We start from the raw sequence: 19,354 nt of genomic DNA, 5'->3' as shown, positions 1-19,354 counted from the left end.
GGATATAAACGATGTGTTAAAATTTTAGTGATTTCTATTTACTTATATACTAAAGTTATTATTCGGAAACCATCTGTCTTCAGAACGACGCTGATGCTGAAAATGACGTGATACCAATATAAGACCAAATTTTTTAAAATTATTGTGGTCGTATAAAAATGAGTTATATCCCTTTGAACAGAAATCTAGTAATTAATAAGTATTTCATAAAAAATTTAACCCTTTCCTCCATTGAAATTTTTGTTTTGCATACTTGATTCGCACAAGGATTTTTCAACAAAATATTGAAAATATGCTTTGAAGTATTAATGCATTGCGAAATACAAATATTCCATCACATAATATTTAGTTGGATATTCATATTCAATATAAATTTTATTAAGTCTGATGCAAACACTTTGTCGTCAAAGTGTTTCAACTGGCGTCATTATGGAGTACAAGGGGTGGCGTCAAAAGGCGTCATTATGGAGGAAAGGGTTAATTAACTGAACAAGGAGAAAAGCTAAAATTGTGAAAATTGACCTTGACATGTAACTTGTCATGATAAAACAATACACTAAATATGAAATCAAAATCTTCAAGCATGAAGATAAAAAGTCTGGAAAACTTGCCAGACAGACATACTAACAGAGTGGAAACCTAATGACCCCTTCGACTTCGTTGGTAGGAGACTAAAAATCAAAACCCTTACCACATGCACACCTTCAATATATGTACAAACAGCCAACAAAGTTAAAACTTCCTAGCATTCAAACTGTAGTAGAAGTTATCTTGAAAGGCTCCTCTTATGCAAGCAAGTACTCTAAAAAAATGACAAAGTTCAACTACCTCCCAAAAGACCAAATCAAAATCAAAATCAAAACCCAGACCACATGCACACCTTCAATATATGTACAAACAGCCAGCAAAGTGAAAACCTTCTAGCATTCAAACCTTCAAACTGTAGAGGAAGTTATGCGGAATAACTATATACTCATAATGGGACGGCAGACAGACAGACAGGGGTTAAACAATATGCCCCTCAACTTTCATATGCAGGGCATAAAAAGATTAGTTCTTTGAAACATCCAAAATATATGTTTATGACTCATATTTTTTTTACTGCACTAAAATGTAAGTTAAATTTCCCTGTTTTTTTGTATGAAACCGGATGGGATGACATGTTCTATGATTTTGTGGTATGACACCTAAAAGGAAAATAATATATCCCCTTCTACAATTTATTACTACTTACCCTCTACATTTCTTCTCTTCATTGGTTCATCTGTAAAATATATATTTCAACTTGCTTTAATGAGAATTAATTGTATGTGTACAAATATTGTAATTTCATTTACTTTTACAGGTTGCACTTTGTAAATACAACTGTTTCACAAACCATGCCTCCTCTGGGGAGATACATATAAATTGTTTTGTTTACCTTCTCGATCCCAGATGTAATTATAAACAATTATATATAAGCAAACTAAAGTTAGAGAACGGAAACTAAATTTGGGACAAACGGATGGACCACTTCCAGATGGACAAGGGTAAAACTCTGCTACAGCGGGGGCATAGAAATAAAATATATGAAAATTTTATATATCTCTTCAAAAGATGCATGGTTGTATTTAAGAAGTGCAAGAATTGGAGCAGTTTGGTAATAAAATTCATCTGCAACAACCAAATAAATTATACCTTATAGTGTGTTATTTTTGCAGTGGTGTTTATTTTCGATTATTCTGGCAGAGAAATGAAAATCGCATTTAAATTCCCAAAAAATTATGAATATGTTTAGTACTTTCTAATAGGATTTTTTTAAACAGTATTTTTTCTGGTTGGCAGGTCAATAACTGTATATGTTAGTTTTAAAAACACTAGAACACACCCGCGGGTATTTAGAGCTTGGTTGAAAGTATGAAAACTGTTGTAGGGAGAATTTTTGTAAAAGATTTCATCTCTGGATAATTTAAGAAAAGGTATCAAAATTCATAGGTACTTGGAAACAGTTTAACCCCGCTTCCTTGTTTCCAAAGTCCATTATTATTTTTTGTTCTTTTAAATTCCATTATTTTTGCATTTTTATGAACATACATATACTATAAATACAGTGTATATGCTGTATTAACTATCATTTTAAAGTTCCTTCTCCTCGGCGATCACTGCTATATTATATTAAGAGAGTCTCTAGCATCTCGATAATAATGGTCCTGTCCCCGAGTACTCTTATAAAATTTATGTCCAAGTTTAAAATCGGAAGTCCTGTCGGTCTTAAAAGCGAAAACGCAGGCATTTTAAGCGTGGTTGAAAGTATGTTAACTTTTGTTTAGGATGAATTTTTGTAAAAAATTTGATGTCTGGAGAATTTAAGAAATCAAAAGTCATATATGAACATGGAGACAGGACAATATTTTTAAGTCATTTATTATTTGTTTTCTGTTATATTCCCTTATTTTGTGTTTCTGTAAATTATGAACATACATATCTATATCATAAATATAAATGTGCATCTTATTATCTATAAACTATTCATTCTAAGTTTCTTCTCCATGGCGATCACTGTTATATTGTATAGAGTGTCTCAATATATTATAGTAGTATATTAATCATAGTATACATGCAGATAAAAAAATTGTCCTGTCCCTGTCCGATTACTTATGAAAATTAAGTTAAAACCTAGAATATTAGTAGTGGTTTTTACGATCTAAAAACCACCATATGGAAAACACTCTGATTGGCTTATTCATTTTTAATTTTTGTTCTCTATCATACGATTGGTTTTCAATGTTGAAACCGGTAATCAAGTCTGACTTAAAAGTCGGTCTGATGACGGAACAATATCCGGACGCCTTTATTTTCATTTTTCTCCCAAAATAACCCAAACTGAATAGTCATAAGAATAGATGACAAATGTGACTATGCATGGTACCTAAAGGACACAAAGGCATGATGATTACTTTATTGTGTGAGGAAGAGAAGCAACTCACAAAATGAGGTCTTCTTGTTTAATAGTATAGATAAATGCCAAAGAGCATTGTCAATACATGTATTTTATAAAATCAGAATCCTTATTAATTAGTGTTATACAAAATGCAATACTCGGTCAGGTTTCATAACTAAAATTTATTGATTGTAATATGTGTTTTCAGCTGTGTATGATCTTCACTGTGAGTGGTGATCTAAGGGATAGATCTTATTTTTGTGACTGCTTCTTACGATCCTTTATGAATGATACTTTTAATAAGCTCAGGAGCCTGTAATTCAGTGGTTGTCGTTTGTTTATGTGTTACATATTTGTTTTTCGTTCATTTTTTTACATAAATAAGGCCGTTAGTTTTCTCGTTTGAATTGTTTTACATTGTCTTATCAGGGCCTTTTATAGCTGACTATGCGGTATGGGCTTTGCTCATTGTTGAAGGCCGTACAGTGACCTATAGTTGTTAATGTCTGTGTCATTTTGGTCTTTTGTGGATAGTTGTCACATTGGCAATCATACCACATCTTCTTTTTTATATTATCTGCAATCAATTCAATCTTCATGCCTTGGTCTCAGCAAAGTGCAGATCTAACATTGACATTCCACGTTTCTTAACGTCCATATAAACTTCCATATTAATATATAGTCCAAGGACGGATTCAGGAGAGAGAGAGTAGGGTCAAACCTAGGTCCAAATTATTTTGTTTTATTTTGTATTATTAGATATAGGATATGGTAGGTATGTTAATTGTAGCAACACCTTTTTTGAATACGCAATCTATATGTATACTGGAAGAAAAAGTTGGAAGGTTAGCAGGAAACATACACTATATTTTGTTTGTCGGCTTGCTAATCTGTGAGAATATAACCCTGAGTCATCAATGAAGCAAAAAATGTAGGTTAAAGTGACCTGAAAGTCATTGGGCCGTGTAACACTACTCAAGACACTTCCACAGGTTAAGTATCATTATTATACCATCTGTCCTTTCGAGATATGGACCTTAAATAAGAACTTAACCGGAGTCATTGAAGCATAAAATGTAGGTCAAAGTGACTTGTAAGTCATTGGGCCGTGGACCACTACCCAAGACGCTTCTACGGGTGAAGTATCATTGCTATACAATGTTTACTTTCAGAGATATGGACCACCGTCTCCCGCCCCCTCAACCCCCGCACCCCCACTTTTTCCATTTTTTATTTTACCCCGATTTTTCGCCCGTTTTCTCCCCGCTTCCCTCCCCTCTACCCCCGTCCCTCCTGTCCACCTTCTTATCTTTGTTGATTAACAAGGAGATAGTTATTCCCACTTCCCGTCCCCTCCACTCCTGGTTCCCCATTCCTTGTCGCCCGTTTCCTGCCCCATATCTCCCGGGTTCCGGCCCTGTCCATCCCCTCCTTATTAGGGAGATGATTATTAACAGAGTATTACTGACTAGTACCCTTCAGACTATTGACCCTTCGGACCATTGACCCATTGGACTATTGACCTTTCGGACCAACGAACTGATCCTGTCCAAAATATATAATTTTGTGATATCATATTCATTGCTATTAAGTTTTTTTTTAAATAAAAATGAAAAAAAATAATTGTTGAAAAACTTGAAACTATGTTTTATGCTGCATGCGACAAGCTAAGATCATTTAAAAAAACAGCTATTTTTAGGCTGTCCCGCGTAACATATTTTATTTATTGTAAACACTAAACTATGATTTTCGTCTAAACTATTTAATATTTTGAAAAACGTTTATTCCATTATTTAACAGAAAGGTTCCTTCAGTCTTTTATGCATTTTTTGTGCCATTATGATGAAGTCATAGAAAAAAAGCGTTCCATACTACAAGGGCAAAACTGTCCCAAGGGGGAAAAAATTGGGATTCCAGATTTGAGAATCAAAAAACATTTATCTAAAATGGAAAAAGTTTAGTATTTGTATTTACTACATCAATGTTAATTTGCTTAATTTTATGAATTTAAAGACAAATGTCCTGATAAATTATATATGGTAATTTATGAGCAATTTTTCAAAGGCTTACAAGGTTGTCGCACCACCATTTTTGACGTAAAAACGAACTCAACTCAAATTTACGTCAATTGTTTGCTTATCAGTGCTCTTTTAATGGTAGAATTTTATGATTTTTTAAAATGTTATTTTTCTTAATTTTTCAAAAATCTGAAATACATCAAGTAGTTAAAAAGCACTGTCAATTTTGCAGAGTCTTACAAGAATGTTGCACTTGCTTAAAAACAACGTTTCAGTCGAAGATTTGGTTTGAACGTTACAAAATATTTGCAACTTTGTGTTACGCTTACATGTACGAACATCGTGTGTAACGTCTAAACGTTTAAACATTTGACAACTTTATAACAGATATTGCATTTAGAATTAAATGATTGATATTTGAATGCTAAAACAAATCTGTTTTTCGATTTTGGATGCTTTGAAGAATTTTCGAGTCTACATTGTGGTTGCATGTCCTTTAAAAGGCTTTGTATCAAGGATTAGGGGTTGGGTACCTTAATTTTGTCACAGAGGTGCCCTTTGCAATCGAAAAATACCCAATTCATTGAGTCTGTCAAAATACCGATCTATTTGTATGGTGGACATAAAAGCGTGTTCCTATTTATATTTACTGTAGATGATAAAATGATACCATAACCAGATGCTCTGCAAGGCGCAGCTTTATACGACAGCAGCGGTCAAACAGTGAATGTTTGGGCAAGTATGGACACAATATTCAAGCTTGATACAGTTCTGAATTTGGATTGTGATCAAATTTTTGACATAATATAGGTTTCTGACACAAAACAAATGTCAAGATCTTACAAATCTATAACGCAATACTGTGCAATTAAAGATTTGAAACTTTAATAATTGAAAAAAAAATAATTTGAGAAATTTTGAAAAAAAATTGAACCCCTTAAAAAAATTGGAACTCCTTCAAACTTTTTGACCCCCCCTCCCCTTGAGCATTTTACCTCCAAACTTGATCCCAGCCTTCCCGTTGTCGTATATGGAACCTTATAGTACAATTTCAGAGAGATCCATACACTTAAACAAGTTATTGTCTAGAAACTAGAAAAATGCTTGTTTTTAGCCCTTTTTTGACCCCTTATTCCTAAAAGAATGAGGCAATAACCCCAAACTCAATCACAGCCTTCCTTTTGTGATTTGGAACTTTTTAGTACCATGTCAGAGAAAATCATACACTTACACACAAGTTATTGTCCAGAAACTATAAAAATGCTTGTTTTTGGCCCCTTATTCCTAAAAGAATGAGGCAATAACCCCCAAACTCAATCCCAGCCTTCCTTTTGTGATTTGGAACTTTTTGGTACCATGTCAGAGAAATCCATACACTTACACACAAGTTATTGTCCAAAAACTACAAAAATGCTTGTTTTGGCCCCTTAATTCCTAAACTATTGACACCATAAACCCCCCAAAAAATGCAAACCTTTTACTTGTGGTATTAAACATTCTGGTACAATTTCAGAGCAATTGAAATACTTATACACAAGTCATTATCCTAAAAGTAGAAAAATGCTTGTTTTTGGGCCCTTTTTAGCCCCTAATTCCCAGACTGGTGGGATCATCATCACCAAAACAATCCAAACCTTCCTTTAGTGGTATTGAACCTTCTTATTAAATTTTAAAGAGATCTATTCATGTAAACTAAAGATATTGTCCAGGAACCAAATATGTCTTCGGACGATGACGACGCAGACGACGACATCATACCATTATAAGATCCCCCCAAAAATTTTTTGCTGTCGTATTAAAAGTTGAAATTCACACTTTCACCACAGGAATACTTATTTTTTTTTAAATTCACACAGATATTTTGACCCATGATTGTTGAAAATATTGATCAAATTGCCTTGAGGCTAAATAGTTTCATCCGTATTCATTCCAAAACACTCTCAACATAGATATAAGAAGATATGGTCGGAGTGACATTGAGACAACTCTCCATCCAAGTCACAATTTGTAAAAGAAAAACAATTATAAGTAAAAGTAGTCTTCAGCACAAAGCCTTGGCTCAAGCCGAACAGCAAGCTATAAAGGGCCCCGAAAAATGACTAGTGTAAAAACATTCTATGGGAATACATTTTGTACCAACGGTCTAAGCTATATAATAAACGAGAAACACTTATGAACCACATCTTTAGTCCACTACCAGTCTGCCTATGTGTCCACTAGTCATGTCCACAAGTCTATCTACAAGTTAACCATGCAGTCTTTATTTGGCCAACTAGTCCATTTACATATCCACCAGTCTGTCTATGTCTCCAGAGGCCATGTCCAGAAGTCTGTGCATGTGTCCTTCAGTCTGTCTACCTATTCAACAATCTGTCTATGTGTCATCAAGTCTATCTACATGTTTACCAGTCTGTCTATGTTTTCACTAGTTGATTAACATGTTCACCAGTCTGTCTATCTACACATCTACCAGTCTGTCATGTTCAATGACTTCGCTACATGTTTACCAGTCCATGTTTGTGTCTTCTATTCTGTCTAAATGTACATGTCAACAATGACTATGCAGTATGTGCTTTGCTTATTGTTGAAGGCCGTACGGTGACCGATAGTTGTTAATTTCTGTGTCATTTTGGTCTCTTGTGAAGGGTTGTTTCATTGGCAATCATACCACATCTTCTTTTTTTATATTGTCTCCAGGTTAACTAGACTTACTATACATGTTTAAAAGTCTGCATATGTGTCTGTTTGTCTGTCTACATGTACAATATATAGTCTGGCTATATTTTCATCAGTCTATCCACATGTTCACCTGTCCATGTTTCTACTTGTCCTTCGACGTGTTCATGCGTCTTTCTTTGTATCAAGAAGTCTGTCTACATATTTACCACCTGTCTTCTTGTTCACAAGTATGTCTTCATGTCTAACAGTCTGTCTATATTTCCATAAGTTTGTCGTCATGTTTACCAGTCTGTCTATGTCTCCACAAGTTCATTTACATGTTCAACAGTCTGTCTATGTGTCCACAAGTTCATTTACATGTTCAACAGTCTGTCTATGTGTCAGCAAGACTGATGTTATAGTGGATTAAGGGTTTGTTATTCAAGCTGAATAAGAAAGGAGATAAGGGCATAATTATGTAACAACTTTAGTGACATTGCATTTCTATCTGTAAGAAGTGAAACAAAATGCCGAATTTTACCCAACTTTATAAATAAACTCATCATAGATACCAGGACTAAATTTCATATAATAATAAAGGATGCAAATGATCAGGTAGTTTTCAACGCTATACCAGTTGTTTTGCATTTAGATCACATACCAAATACTATTAAACATGGACTTGGTCCAGTGGAAAATCTTCTCACTGACCTAAAGTGTCTTTTAACTGGTTGTATTCGTTTAGTTAAATGGTACCAAGGGTTCCCGTAAGAATTGCCATTGTACACAACTAGATAACAGGGTTAAAGAAACGAGAAATTACCAATCTCAGATTAATAAACTTGGAAAACCAAATGTTAACGCTCAGGAATCAAAGTCAAAATAATTTCTACTCACAAGTTCCTGTACATGTAAATATGGTACCACCACAACCTATTTTTCATGCTACCCAGACAACATCACCAAATCAATGGATGCAACAAGCACAACCTCACCCATTTTTCCATCATGGTGTACCTGCTCCTTCACCCTATATTTTATAGACAATCAGATAGAATACCAGAAGCTTCAAGACAAGCTCAGAGACCTAATATTAATCAGCAAGTTCAACAGGCTCAAATGTTCAATCCTTTACCAAGTGAACTTATTACTCAGTTACTGACCTTCGGTAGTAATAACTGTATTACTGTCGACCAAACATCGTCTCAACAATTTTTGTTTGACCAATCATACAGGAATCAAGGAAAAGGCAATGTTGAATCAAACATGACTCTAGCTCCGAGACCCAATATTAATCAGCAAGTTCAACAGGCTCAAATGTTTAATCCTCTACCAAGTGAACTTGTTACTAAGTTACCGACCTCTGATAGTAATAACTGTATTGCTGTCGACTAAACATCGTCTCAACAAATTTTGTTTAACCAATCACACAGGAATCAAGGAAAAGGTAATGTTGAATCAAACATGTAATCTAAAGTTACTAGATATGTAAGTGATGATAGTAAAACAGTTTTTCTGTCAGAGAAAACTTGAAAATTAAAGTTCATGAAGATAAATATAACACACTGAACAAAGATAGTAAATAATTATCAAAGGTACCAGGATTATAATTTAGTACGCCAGACACGCGTTTCGTCTACAAATGACTCATCAGTGACGCTTTGCTGTCCGCATAGAAAATGTTATGGAGAAAGCGCCAAATAGTTCTATACAGGATCATCATTCTACTGAGTTTCAAACTTAAGGCACGATTCTCATCAAAACATAAAGTTTATTCCATCAAACGACTCATCTGTTACTATTAATAGTAAACTAGAGGCTCTAAAGAGCCTGTGTCGCTCACCTTGGTCTATGTGAATATTAAACAAAGGAATCAGATGGATTCATGACAAAATTGAGTTTTGGTGATGGTGATGTGTTTGTACATCTTACTTTACTGAACATTCTTGCTGCTTACAATTATCTCTATCTATAATGAACTTGGCCCAGTAGTTTCAGTTGAAAATGTTAGTAAAAATTTACAAAATTTATGAAAATTGTTAAAAATTGACTATAAAGGACAATACCTCCTTAGGGGGTCAATTGACCATTTTGGTCATGTTGACTTATCTTTAGGTCTTACTTTGCTGTACATTATTGCTGTTTACAGTTTATCTCTATCTATAATAATATTCAAGATAATAACAAAAAACGGCAAAATTTCCTTAAAATTACCAATTCAGGGGCAGCAACCTAATAACAAGTTGTCCGATTCATCTGAAAATTTCAGGACAGATAGATCTTGACCTGATAAACAATTAAATCCCATCAGATTTGTTCTAAATGCTTTGGTTTTTGAGTTATAAGCCAAAAACTGCATTTTACCCCTATGTTCTATTTTTAGCTGTGGCGGCCATCTTGGTTGGTTGGCCGGTTCACGCCACACATTTTTTCAACTAGATACCCCAATGATGATTGTGGCCAAGTATGGTTAAATTTGGCCCAGTAGTTTCAGAGGAGAAGATTTTTGTAAAAGATTACTAAGATTTACGAAAAATGGTTAAAAATTGACTATAAAGGGCAATAACTCCTAAAGGGGTCAACTGACCATTATGGTCATGTTGAATTATTTGTAAATCTTACTTTGCTGAACATTATTGCTGTTTACAGTTTATCTCTATCTATAATAATATTCAAGATAATAACCAAAAACAGCAAAATTTCCTTAAAATTACCAATTCAGGGGCAGCAACCTAACAACAGGTTGTCCGATTCATCTGAAAATTTCAGGGCAGATAGATCTAGACCTGATAAACAATTTTACCCCATGTCAGATTTGCTCTAAATGCTTTGGTTTTTGAGTTATAAGCCAAAAACTGCATTTTACCCCTATGTTCTATTTTTAGCCATGGCGGCCATCTTGGTTGGTTGGCCCGGTCACGCCACACATTTCTTTAACTAGATACCCCAATAATGATTGTGGCCAAGTTTGGTTAAATTTTGCCCAGCAGTTTCAGAGGAGAAGATTTTTGTAAAAGTTAACGACGACGGACGACGACGACGACGGACAACGGACGCCAAGTGATGAGAAAAGCTCACTTGGCCCTTCGGGCCAGGTGAGCTAAAAAGGGGGACTCCCAGCCCAGGTCAAAAAGGGGGGGGGGTTCCAACCCCCGGATTCCCCCCCCTCCCCATTGGATCCGCCACTGGTATTATTCCAAAAAGGTTTTAGACGTGTATTATTTCAAATATGTATTTCATCACAGCTTTGATGTTTTAAACTAAACCATTGTCTCGTCAGTAATTATCAAAAATCACTTTTTTTTTTATTGTTTGTCATAAAAAGTTTTGATATTTTCTATTGCAACCTAAAACTGTAGATCTAATATAATAAAATATACAGAAAGCTCTGTTAATTTGTTTATGTACCCATGCCATGTCAACTTCAAGAGCCTGGGAATAAGTATTTTGCTATTGGTTTAGGTCCTTCATATTTGTTTTTAGTAAAATGTTTTGTTACTGATTAACACTATGTTTTCTTGTTGTTCCACATGTTTCATATCAGGCCTTTTTTTTTTTTTTATCTTTCTACACGTATATGGTACAAATATTTCTCATTATTGACGACAGTATGGTGGCCTATAGTTATTAATACAATTTCCTCCTTTGAACTCTTTTGGATAGCATTGGTTCTACGCAAAAAATATCGCATCTTTTTTTTATAAATAAGACAGTTACAGTAACTTAAATCAATACAACTGTAATGAAAGTGAATTTATATTAAAGGCTTTGATCAAAAATAGGGAATGTGTCCATGGGACACAAATGATTCCCCCGCTAGCATTAACGTTATAAACGGTCACAACTCAAGAACTGTAAATGTGACGCTACACAAATTTGTACTTGATCTGAGTTATGGGGTAATAAGCATTGTGTATATATATACATTCTAATTACAAAGTATTGTGCAATAGATTTGTAAGATCTTGACATTTGTTTTGTGTCAGAAACCTATATTATGTAAAAAATTTGATCGCAATCCAAATTAAGAGCTGTATAAAGCTTGAATGTTGGGTCCATACTTGCCAACTGTTCAGGGTTTGACCTCTGCGGTCTTATAAAGCTGTGCCCTGCGGAGCATCTGGTTCCATTTGTAAGGAGGCACAACCCTAGAGCAGTAAAAATGACTCTACCAAAATTCAAACTTGATCTTGGTTTTATGGTTAAAAGCATTGTGTATAAGTTTCATAACATTTGGTTGAGCGAACTAAAGTTAGATAACCGAAACGAAAATATTCAGCAATTTTTTACATATGTGAAGGGGCATAACTCTAGAACGGTATAACTATCCCCACCAAAATTCAAACTTGATCAGTGTTTGTGGTAATGAGCATTGTGTATAAGTTTCATAACATTTGTTTAAGACAAACTAAAGTTAGAGAACAGAAACTAAAATTTCCAGCAACTTTTTTATTTGTAAAACGCTAGAATGGTAAGAGTGACGCAACCAAAATTCAAACTTGACTTGTGTATTGTGGTTATAAGCATTGTGTATAAGTTTCATACAATTTAGTTCAGGCAAACTAAAGTAAGAGAACAGAAACGAATTTTGGGATTTATGGAGGTACGTTCAAGTAAGGGAAGGGCGTACATACTTACAGAAGAACAAGGATAAAACTCAATACGGTGGGAGCATAACAACAGCAGTATGACCACAGCAATAAAAAGTTTATATACACTAGATTCATAGAGGTGCTTATAACCTGTAACACATTTAAGTTGCTGCTGTGAAATTAAGCATTGTCTTAAATTATGAGTCAATAACATTTGAGAATTTTTGTTTTTAGCCATTCATTTGATATATTAGTACATTGCCTCTGTGTTTGGATGACAAAGCAATTGCATTCTATTTACTATTTATATAGGGCATGTTATGCCTTCAAACTTTTTCAGATGCACAGGTTTGTCTGTAATCTATCTAAATTTTGAGGTGAAAATGCAGCCATTTTAGCCAAATGGTACACATCATGAACCTTAATCATTTCTACAGCACTTGTCTTGATACACTGAGCTATAATGTTCTCAGAAGAAGATGCTGACTCGGTTGCTTTTAATACGGATGCTATATGATACGAATTTGCAATAATACACCAGAGGTGGTAGGATGTAAATTATTGGAAGAAGAAGTATTGACGTTGGGTCAATTTTTTTCTGCTGTCTGTTGGATCTACTTGAGCATGCTGAACGAGTGAAGGTTCTTATATCCACATTAGATGTGAAACCATTAGTATTTAAACAGAGTATTTAAATAACAGAATAAAAAGTTTTCAAATAATTTTTGGCATCAAAACCTTCTGATCGATGTTTAGACAGAAACAATGCATTTTTTTTTTTATCAAAGCCGGTATTTATACTATTACAGCTTTATTCGTCGTTGGCGTGAGACATTAGACCTATAATCATCGAGTATTTTATATTACGGCTTTATTCATCCTTGGCGTGAGACATTATACATATAATTATCGAGTATTTTATATTCTATCACCTGTGCATTGTTTAAACAAGAGTGCACAGGCTGAAATGTCTCGCCTTCTATACTTATCATTGATATTATGTTGATAGTCCTAAGTATAAAGCTAAGCTTTATTACAACTGTCACATAAACTTAACATTAATCAAGATAACTAAACAAAGACCAATGGACCTTGAAAAAGAGGTCCAGGTCAGATGAACCATGCCAGGCAGACAGGTACAGCTAACAATGCTTCTATACAACATATATAGTTGACACATTACTTATAGTTTAAGAAAAATAGACCAAAACACAAAAACTTAACACTGTGCAATGAACCGTGAAAATGAGGTCACGTTAAATAAAACCTGCTCGACTGACATAAAGATCATAAAACATTTCCATACACCAAATATAGTTGACCTATGGCATATAGCATTAGATAAAAAGACCAAAACTCAAAAACTTAACTTTGACCACTGAACCATGAAAATGAGGTCAAGGTCACATGACATCTGCCTGCTAGACATGTACACTTAACAATCATTCCATACAACAAATATAGTAGACCTATTGCATATGGTATGAGAAAAACATACCAAAACACAAAAATTTAACTATAACCACTGAACCATGAAAATGAGGTCAAGGTCAGATGACACCTGCCAGTTGGACATGTACACCTTACAGTCCTTTCATACACCGAATATACTAGCCCTATTGCTTATAGTATCTGAGATATGGACTTGACCACCAAAACTTTTTAACCTTGTTCACTGATCCATGAAATGAGGTCGAGGTCAAGTGAAAACGGTCTGACAAACACGAGGACCTTGCAAGGTACGCACATATCAAATACAGTTATCCTATTACTTATAATAAGAGAGAATTCAACATTACAAAAAATTTGAACTTTTTTTTCAAGTGGTCACTGAACCATGAAAATGAGGTCAAGGACATTGGACATGTGACTGACGGAAACTTTGTAACATGAAGCATCTATATACAAATAGTTATAATAAACAGCTGCGCCATGAGCGCATGATACGCCCGACGTCTTGTGTGGAAGTTTTAAATGCAATAATCATAAATAGTTTCTGAGGAAGTTTTAAGCAATAACCATTTATTGTTTTGAGACACGGCGGGACATGTGAAACCTCCCCCCCCCCCCCCCCCACACACCCTGTTTTTTTTTTACAAATATCACTAAAATAAAATTTTGAAACAAACCAAAAAGTATACAGATCTTTAAATTAGTATAACAAAGAAGTGTGTACAGTTTCAAGCAATAATCATAAATTGTTTATGAGATACGGCGCGACATGTAAAAAAAAACCCTCCCCTTTTTTACAAATTACTCAATAACTCAAAAATGAAATTTTGAATCATCACCAAAAAGTATACAGATCTTTAGATTAATATAACAAAGAAGTGTGTAAAGTTTTAAGCAATAATCATAAATGGTTTTTGAGATACGGCACGACATGTAAAAAACCCCTCCCCCTTTTTTACAAAATACTCAATAACTCAAAAATGAAATTTTGAATCATCACCAAAAAGTATACAGATCTTTAGATTAATATAACAAAGAAGTGTGTAAAGTTTTAAGCAATAATCATAAATCGTTTTTGAGATACGGCGCGACATGTAAAAAAACCCTCCCCCTTTTTTACAAAATACTAAAAAACTCAAAAATGGAATTTTGAATCATCACCAAAAAGTATACAGATATTAAGATTAATATAACTAAGAAGTGTGTAAAGTTTTAAGCAATAATCAAGAAATCTTTTTGAGATACGGTGCGACATGTGAAAAAAAACACACTCCTGTTTTAGTAACAAAGTGCCGTAACTCAAAAAGTTTAAATCTTATTTTCACCAAAAAGTATACAGATCATTTGACCATCATAAGAAACAACTATATTAAGTTTCATGAAATTTGGATAAGTCGTTCTCAAGTTACGGTGCGACATGTTTACGCCGGACAGACGGACAGACGGACGGACAGACAAACAGACGGACGGACACCGGACATTTGTATACCATAATACGTCCCGTCAAAATTTTGACGGGCGTATAAAAAGTACCAGGATTATGAAGCATCCAGGTCTTCCACCTTCTAAAATATAAAGCTTTTAAGAAGTGAGCTAACGCCGCCGCCGTAGCTGCCGCCGCCGGATCACTATCCCTATGTCGAGCTTTCTGCAACAAAAGTTGCAGGCTCGACAACAAACCATTATCACTTGTCAATTATCCGACGACTTGGTCAAAATGTCAACTTGTTCTCACATTTAAATCAGTAATTCCCATATCTTTCGATACACTTGGGCTTACCACGTTTACGTACGTACATATAGTAAAAGTAGAGCGGGAAAATGTTCATTCATGAAATATTCATGAATGAAAACGGTTTCTAGTGATTTTCTCTTTAGCGCACAGATGGACGAACGGACGCACAGACGGACGAACGGAGGCACAGACCAGAAAACATAATGCCCCTTTACTATTGTAGGTGGGGCATAAAAATGTTTGAAGAAATTTTCTATTTATTTATGAAATCTGAAATGAGTCACCTTGGTCTATGTGAATATTAAAGGAAGCAGATGGATTCATGACAAAATTGTGTTTTGGTGATGGTGATGTGTTTGTACATCTTACTTTACTGAACATTCTTGCTGCTTAAAATTATCTCTATCTATAATGAACTTGGCCCATTAGTTTCAGTGGAAAATGTTAGTAAAAATTTACAAATTTTATGAAAATTGTTAAAAATTGACTATAAAGAACAATTACTCCTAAGGGGGTCAATTGACCATTTCGGTCATGTTGACTTATTTGTAAATCTTACTTTGCTAAACATTATTGTTGTTTACAGTTTATCTCTATCAATAATAATATTCAAGATAATGACCAAAAAGAGCAAAATTTCCTTAAAACTAACAATTCAGGCTCAGCAACCCAACAACGGGTTCTACGATTCATCTAAAAATTTCAGAGCAGATAAATGTTGACCTGATAAACAATTTTACCCCATGTCAGATTTCCTCTAAATGCTTTGGGTTTTGAGTTATAAGCCAAAAACTGCATTTTACGCCATGTTCTATTTTTAGCCATGGCGGCCATCTTGGTTGGATGGCCTGGTCACCGGACACATTTTTCAAACTACTAACCCAAAAGATGATTGTGGCCAAGTTTGGATTAATTTGGCCCAGTAGTTTCAGAGGAGAAGATTTTTGTAAAAGATTACTAAGATTTACGAAAAATGGTTAAAAATTGACTATAAAGGGCAATAACTCCTAAAGGGGTCAACTGACCATTTCAGTCATGTTGACTTATTTGTAAATCTTACTTTGCTGAACATTATTGCTGTTTATAGTTTATCTCTATCTATAATAATATTCAAGATAATAACCAAAAAGAGCAAAATTTCCTTAAAATTACTAATTCAGGGCCAGCAACCCAACAACGGGTTATCCGATTCATCTGAAAATTTCAGGGCAGATAGATCTTGAACTGATAAACAATTTTACCCCAGTCAGATTTGCTCTAAATGCTTTGGGTTTTGAGTTATAGGCCAAAATCTGCATTTTACCCCATGTTCTATTTTTAGCCATGGCGGCCATCTTGGTTTGATGGCCGGGTCACCGGACACATTTTTCAAAGTACTAACCCAAAAGATGATTGTGGACAAGTTTGGATTAATTTGGCCCAGTAGTTTCAGAAGAGAAGATTTTTGTAAAATATTACTAAGATTTACGAAAAATGGTTAAAAATTGACTATAAAGGGCAATAACTCCTAAAGGGGTCGACTGACCATTTCAGTCATGTTGACTTATTTGTAAATCTTACTTTGCTGAACATAATTGCTGTTTACTGTTTATCTCTATCTATAATAATATTCAAGATAATAACCAAAAACAGCAAAATTTCCTTAAAATTACTAATTCAGTGGCAGCAACCCAACAACGGGTTATCCGATTCATCTGAAAATTTCAGAGCAGATAGATCTTCACCTGTTTAACAATTCTACCCCATGTCAGATTTGCTCTAAATGCTTTGGTTTTTGAGTTATAAGCCAAAATCTGCATTTTACCCCTATGTTCTATTTTTAGCCATGGCGGCCATCTTGGATGGTTGGCCGGGTCACCGGACATATTTTTTAAACTAGATACCCCAATGATGATTGTGGCCAAGTTTGGTTTAATTTGGCCCAGTAGTTTCAGAGGAGAAGATTTTTGTAAAAGTTAACGACGACGACGGACGACGGACGACGACGGACGCCAAGTGACGAGAAAAGCTCACTTGACCTTTTAGGCCAGGTGAGCTAAAAAAAGTGCTTGTTATCACTGAATGGTAAAGATTGTTTTAATTTATCAGTTGGTAGTAAAGTGAATATACTTTGTATATTGTATAAAACAATGACTTAAGTTGATTCAACTACTATTCAGAACAAAGAAAGATAACTCCAATTGAAAATTTCTTGCTATTGCACAATACTGTGCAATTGAAAATACTTGCTATTGCACAATACTGTGCAATTGAAGATTTCTTGCTATTGCGCAATACTGTGCAATTGAAAATTTCTTGCAATTGCACAATACTGTGCAATTGAAAATTTCTTGCTATTGCACAATTTAATAATTTTGAATCCTGATTTGGACCAACTTGAAAACTGGGCCCATAATCAAAAAAACTAAGTACATGTTTAGATTCAGCATATCAAAGAAGCCCAAGAATTCAATTTTTGTTAACTTAGTTTAATTTTGGACCCTTTGGGCCCCTTATTCCTAAACTGTTGAGACCAAAACTCCCAAAATCAATCCAAACCTTCCTTTTATGGTCATAAACCTTGTGTTTAAATTTCATAGATTTCTATTTACTTATACTAAAGTTATGGTGCGAAAACCAAGAAAAATGCTTATTTGGACCCCTTTTTGGTCCCTAATTCCTAAACTGTTGGGACCTCAACTCCCAAAATCAATCCCAACATTCCTTTTGTGGTCATAAACCTTGTGTTTAAATTTCATTGATTTCTATTTATTTATACTAAAGTTATTGTGCGAAAATCAAGAATATTGCTTATTTGGGCCCTTTTTTGGCCCCTTATTCCTAAACTGTTGGAACCAAAACTCCCAAAATCAATCCCAACCTTCCTTAAGTGGTCATAAACCTTGTGTCAAAATTTCATAGATTACTTTATACTTAAACTATTGTTATAGTGCGAAAACCAAGAAAATGCTTATTCGGGCCCTGTTTGGCCCCTAATTCCTAAACTGTTGGGACCAAAACTCCCAAAATCAATCCCAACCTTCCTTTTGTGGTCCTAAACCTTGTGTTTAAGTTTCATAGATTTCTATTCACTTATACTAAAGTTAGAGTGTGAAAACCAAATGTCTTCGGATGATGACGCCAACGTGATACCAATATACGACTAAAAAATTTTCAATTTTTGTGGTCGTATAATAAAAACATGTTTATTATTACAACACATCCCATTTACCTCAATAATATTTTCATAATTTTTTTATTATTGTCCATTCATGTTAGTGTGATACCTTTTTGATACAGTTAATGACCAGATAAATAGTTTTTATAATTACTTAATACCTTAAAGACTTTTAAAATACACACGTAGTCAATAAAACATTATTCGGTATTCTTACCTGGTATTTAAACAGAAGAAGACTTAGAAGCAATATTTGAAGGAAGTTCTGAATCCAATAATACTGAAAGTGAAGACCCTTTTACCGAGACGGAACATAATACTGACACTGATATTGAAACTGACAAAACTATGTCAGAGACGGACATATTTACCGACACAAACACTGATACCGAGTTGAATAGTCATGATTCAGCAGACAACAATGAGCAAAACAATTGAGTTAGTAACAGAAACAATGGTAATTGAATGAAGTGATGCTAACATGGTTTGTGAGAAAGTATCAACATGACCTCTACTGATGTACTTCCTTGAAAGAGTGCACTTTCTGGTGGTGATATTGTCTAAAACTTCAAATATTGAAATCAAGCATGCAACAAAGAGTGCTCTTTCTGGCCAGTAGGTACAAGCTGATGCCTTGACAAAAAACTCAAAACTAAATTAACTGTTCTCTCCAAAGGTGACAATGTTATCATTCCTATTCAGTCTATGGATATGAGCCCTGCTGATGAGAATAACATAACAGGTGTGGTGATGAATGTGAATGAACATGGCGTCTATAAAATTAGAACTAAAGACTTAGTTGGACATATAAAGGGATACTTG

At 34.4% G+C, this 19,354-nt stretch overlaps 1 protein-coding gene across 1 annotated transcript in view; it reads right to left on the bottom strand.

Moving 5' to 3' along the window:
• LOC143079325 (uncharacterized) overlaps positions 1-19,354 on the bottom strand; it is a 186,801-nt gene that overhangs the window by 39,669 nt on the left and 127,778 nt on the right. The window contains exon 8 of the mRNA XM_076254583.1: positions 1,235-1,264. Coding sequence (XP_076110698.1) covers positions 1,235-1,264 — 30 coding nt within the window. The remainder of the gene's footprint in view (positions 1-1,234; positions 1,265-19,354) is intronic.

This window comes from Mytilus galloprovincialis, chromosome 6 (genome assembly GCF_965363235.1).
Source record: "Mytilus galloprovincialis chromosome 6, xbMytGall1.hap1.1, whole genome shotgun sequence".
NCBI classification, from domain to species: Eukaryota; Metazoa; Mollusca; class Bivalvia; order Mytilida; family Mytilidae; genus Mytilus; species Mytilus galloprovincialis.
This window is presented reverse-complemented; position numbering and strand designations above follow the sequence as displayed.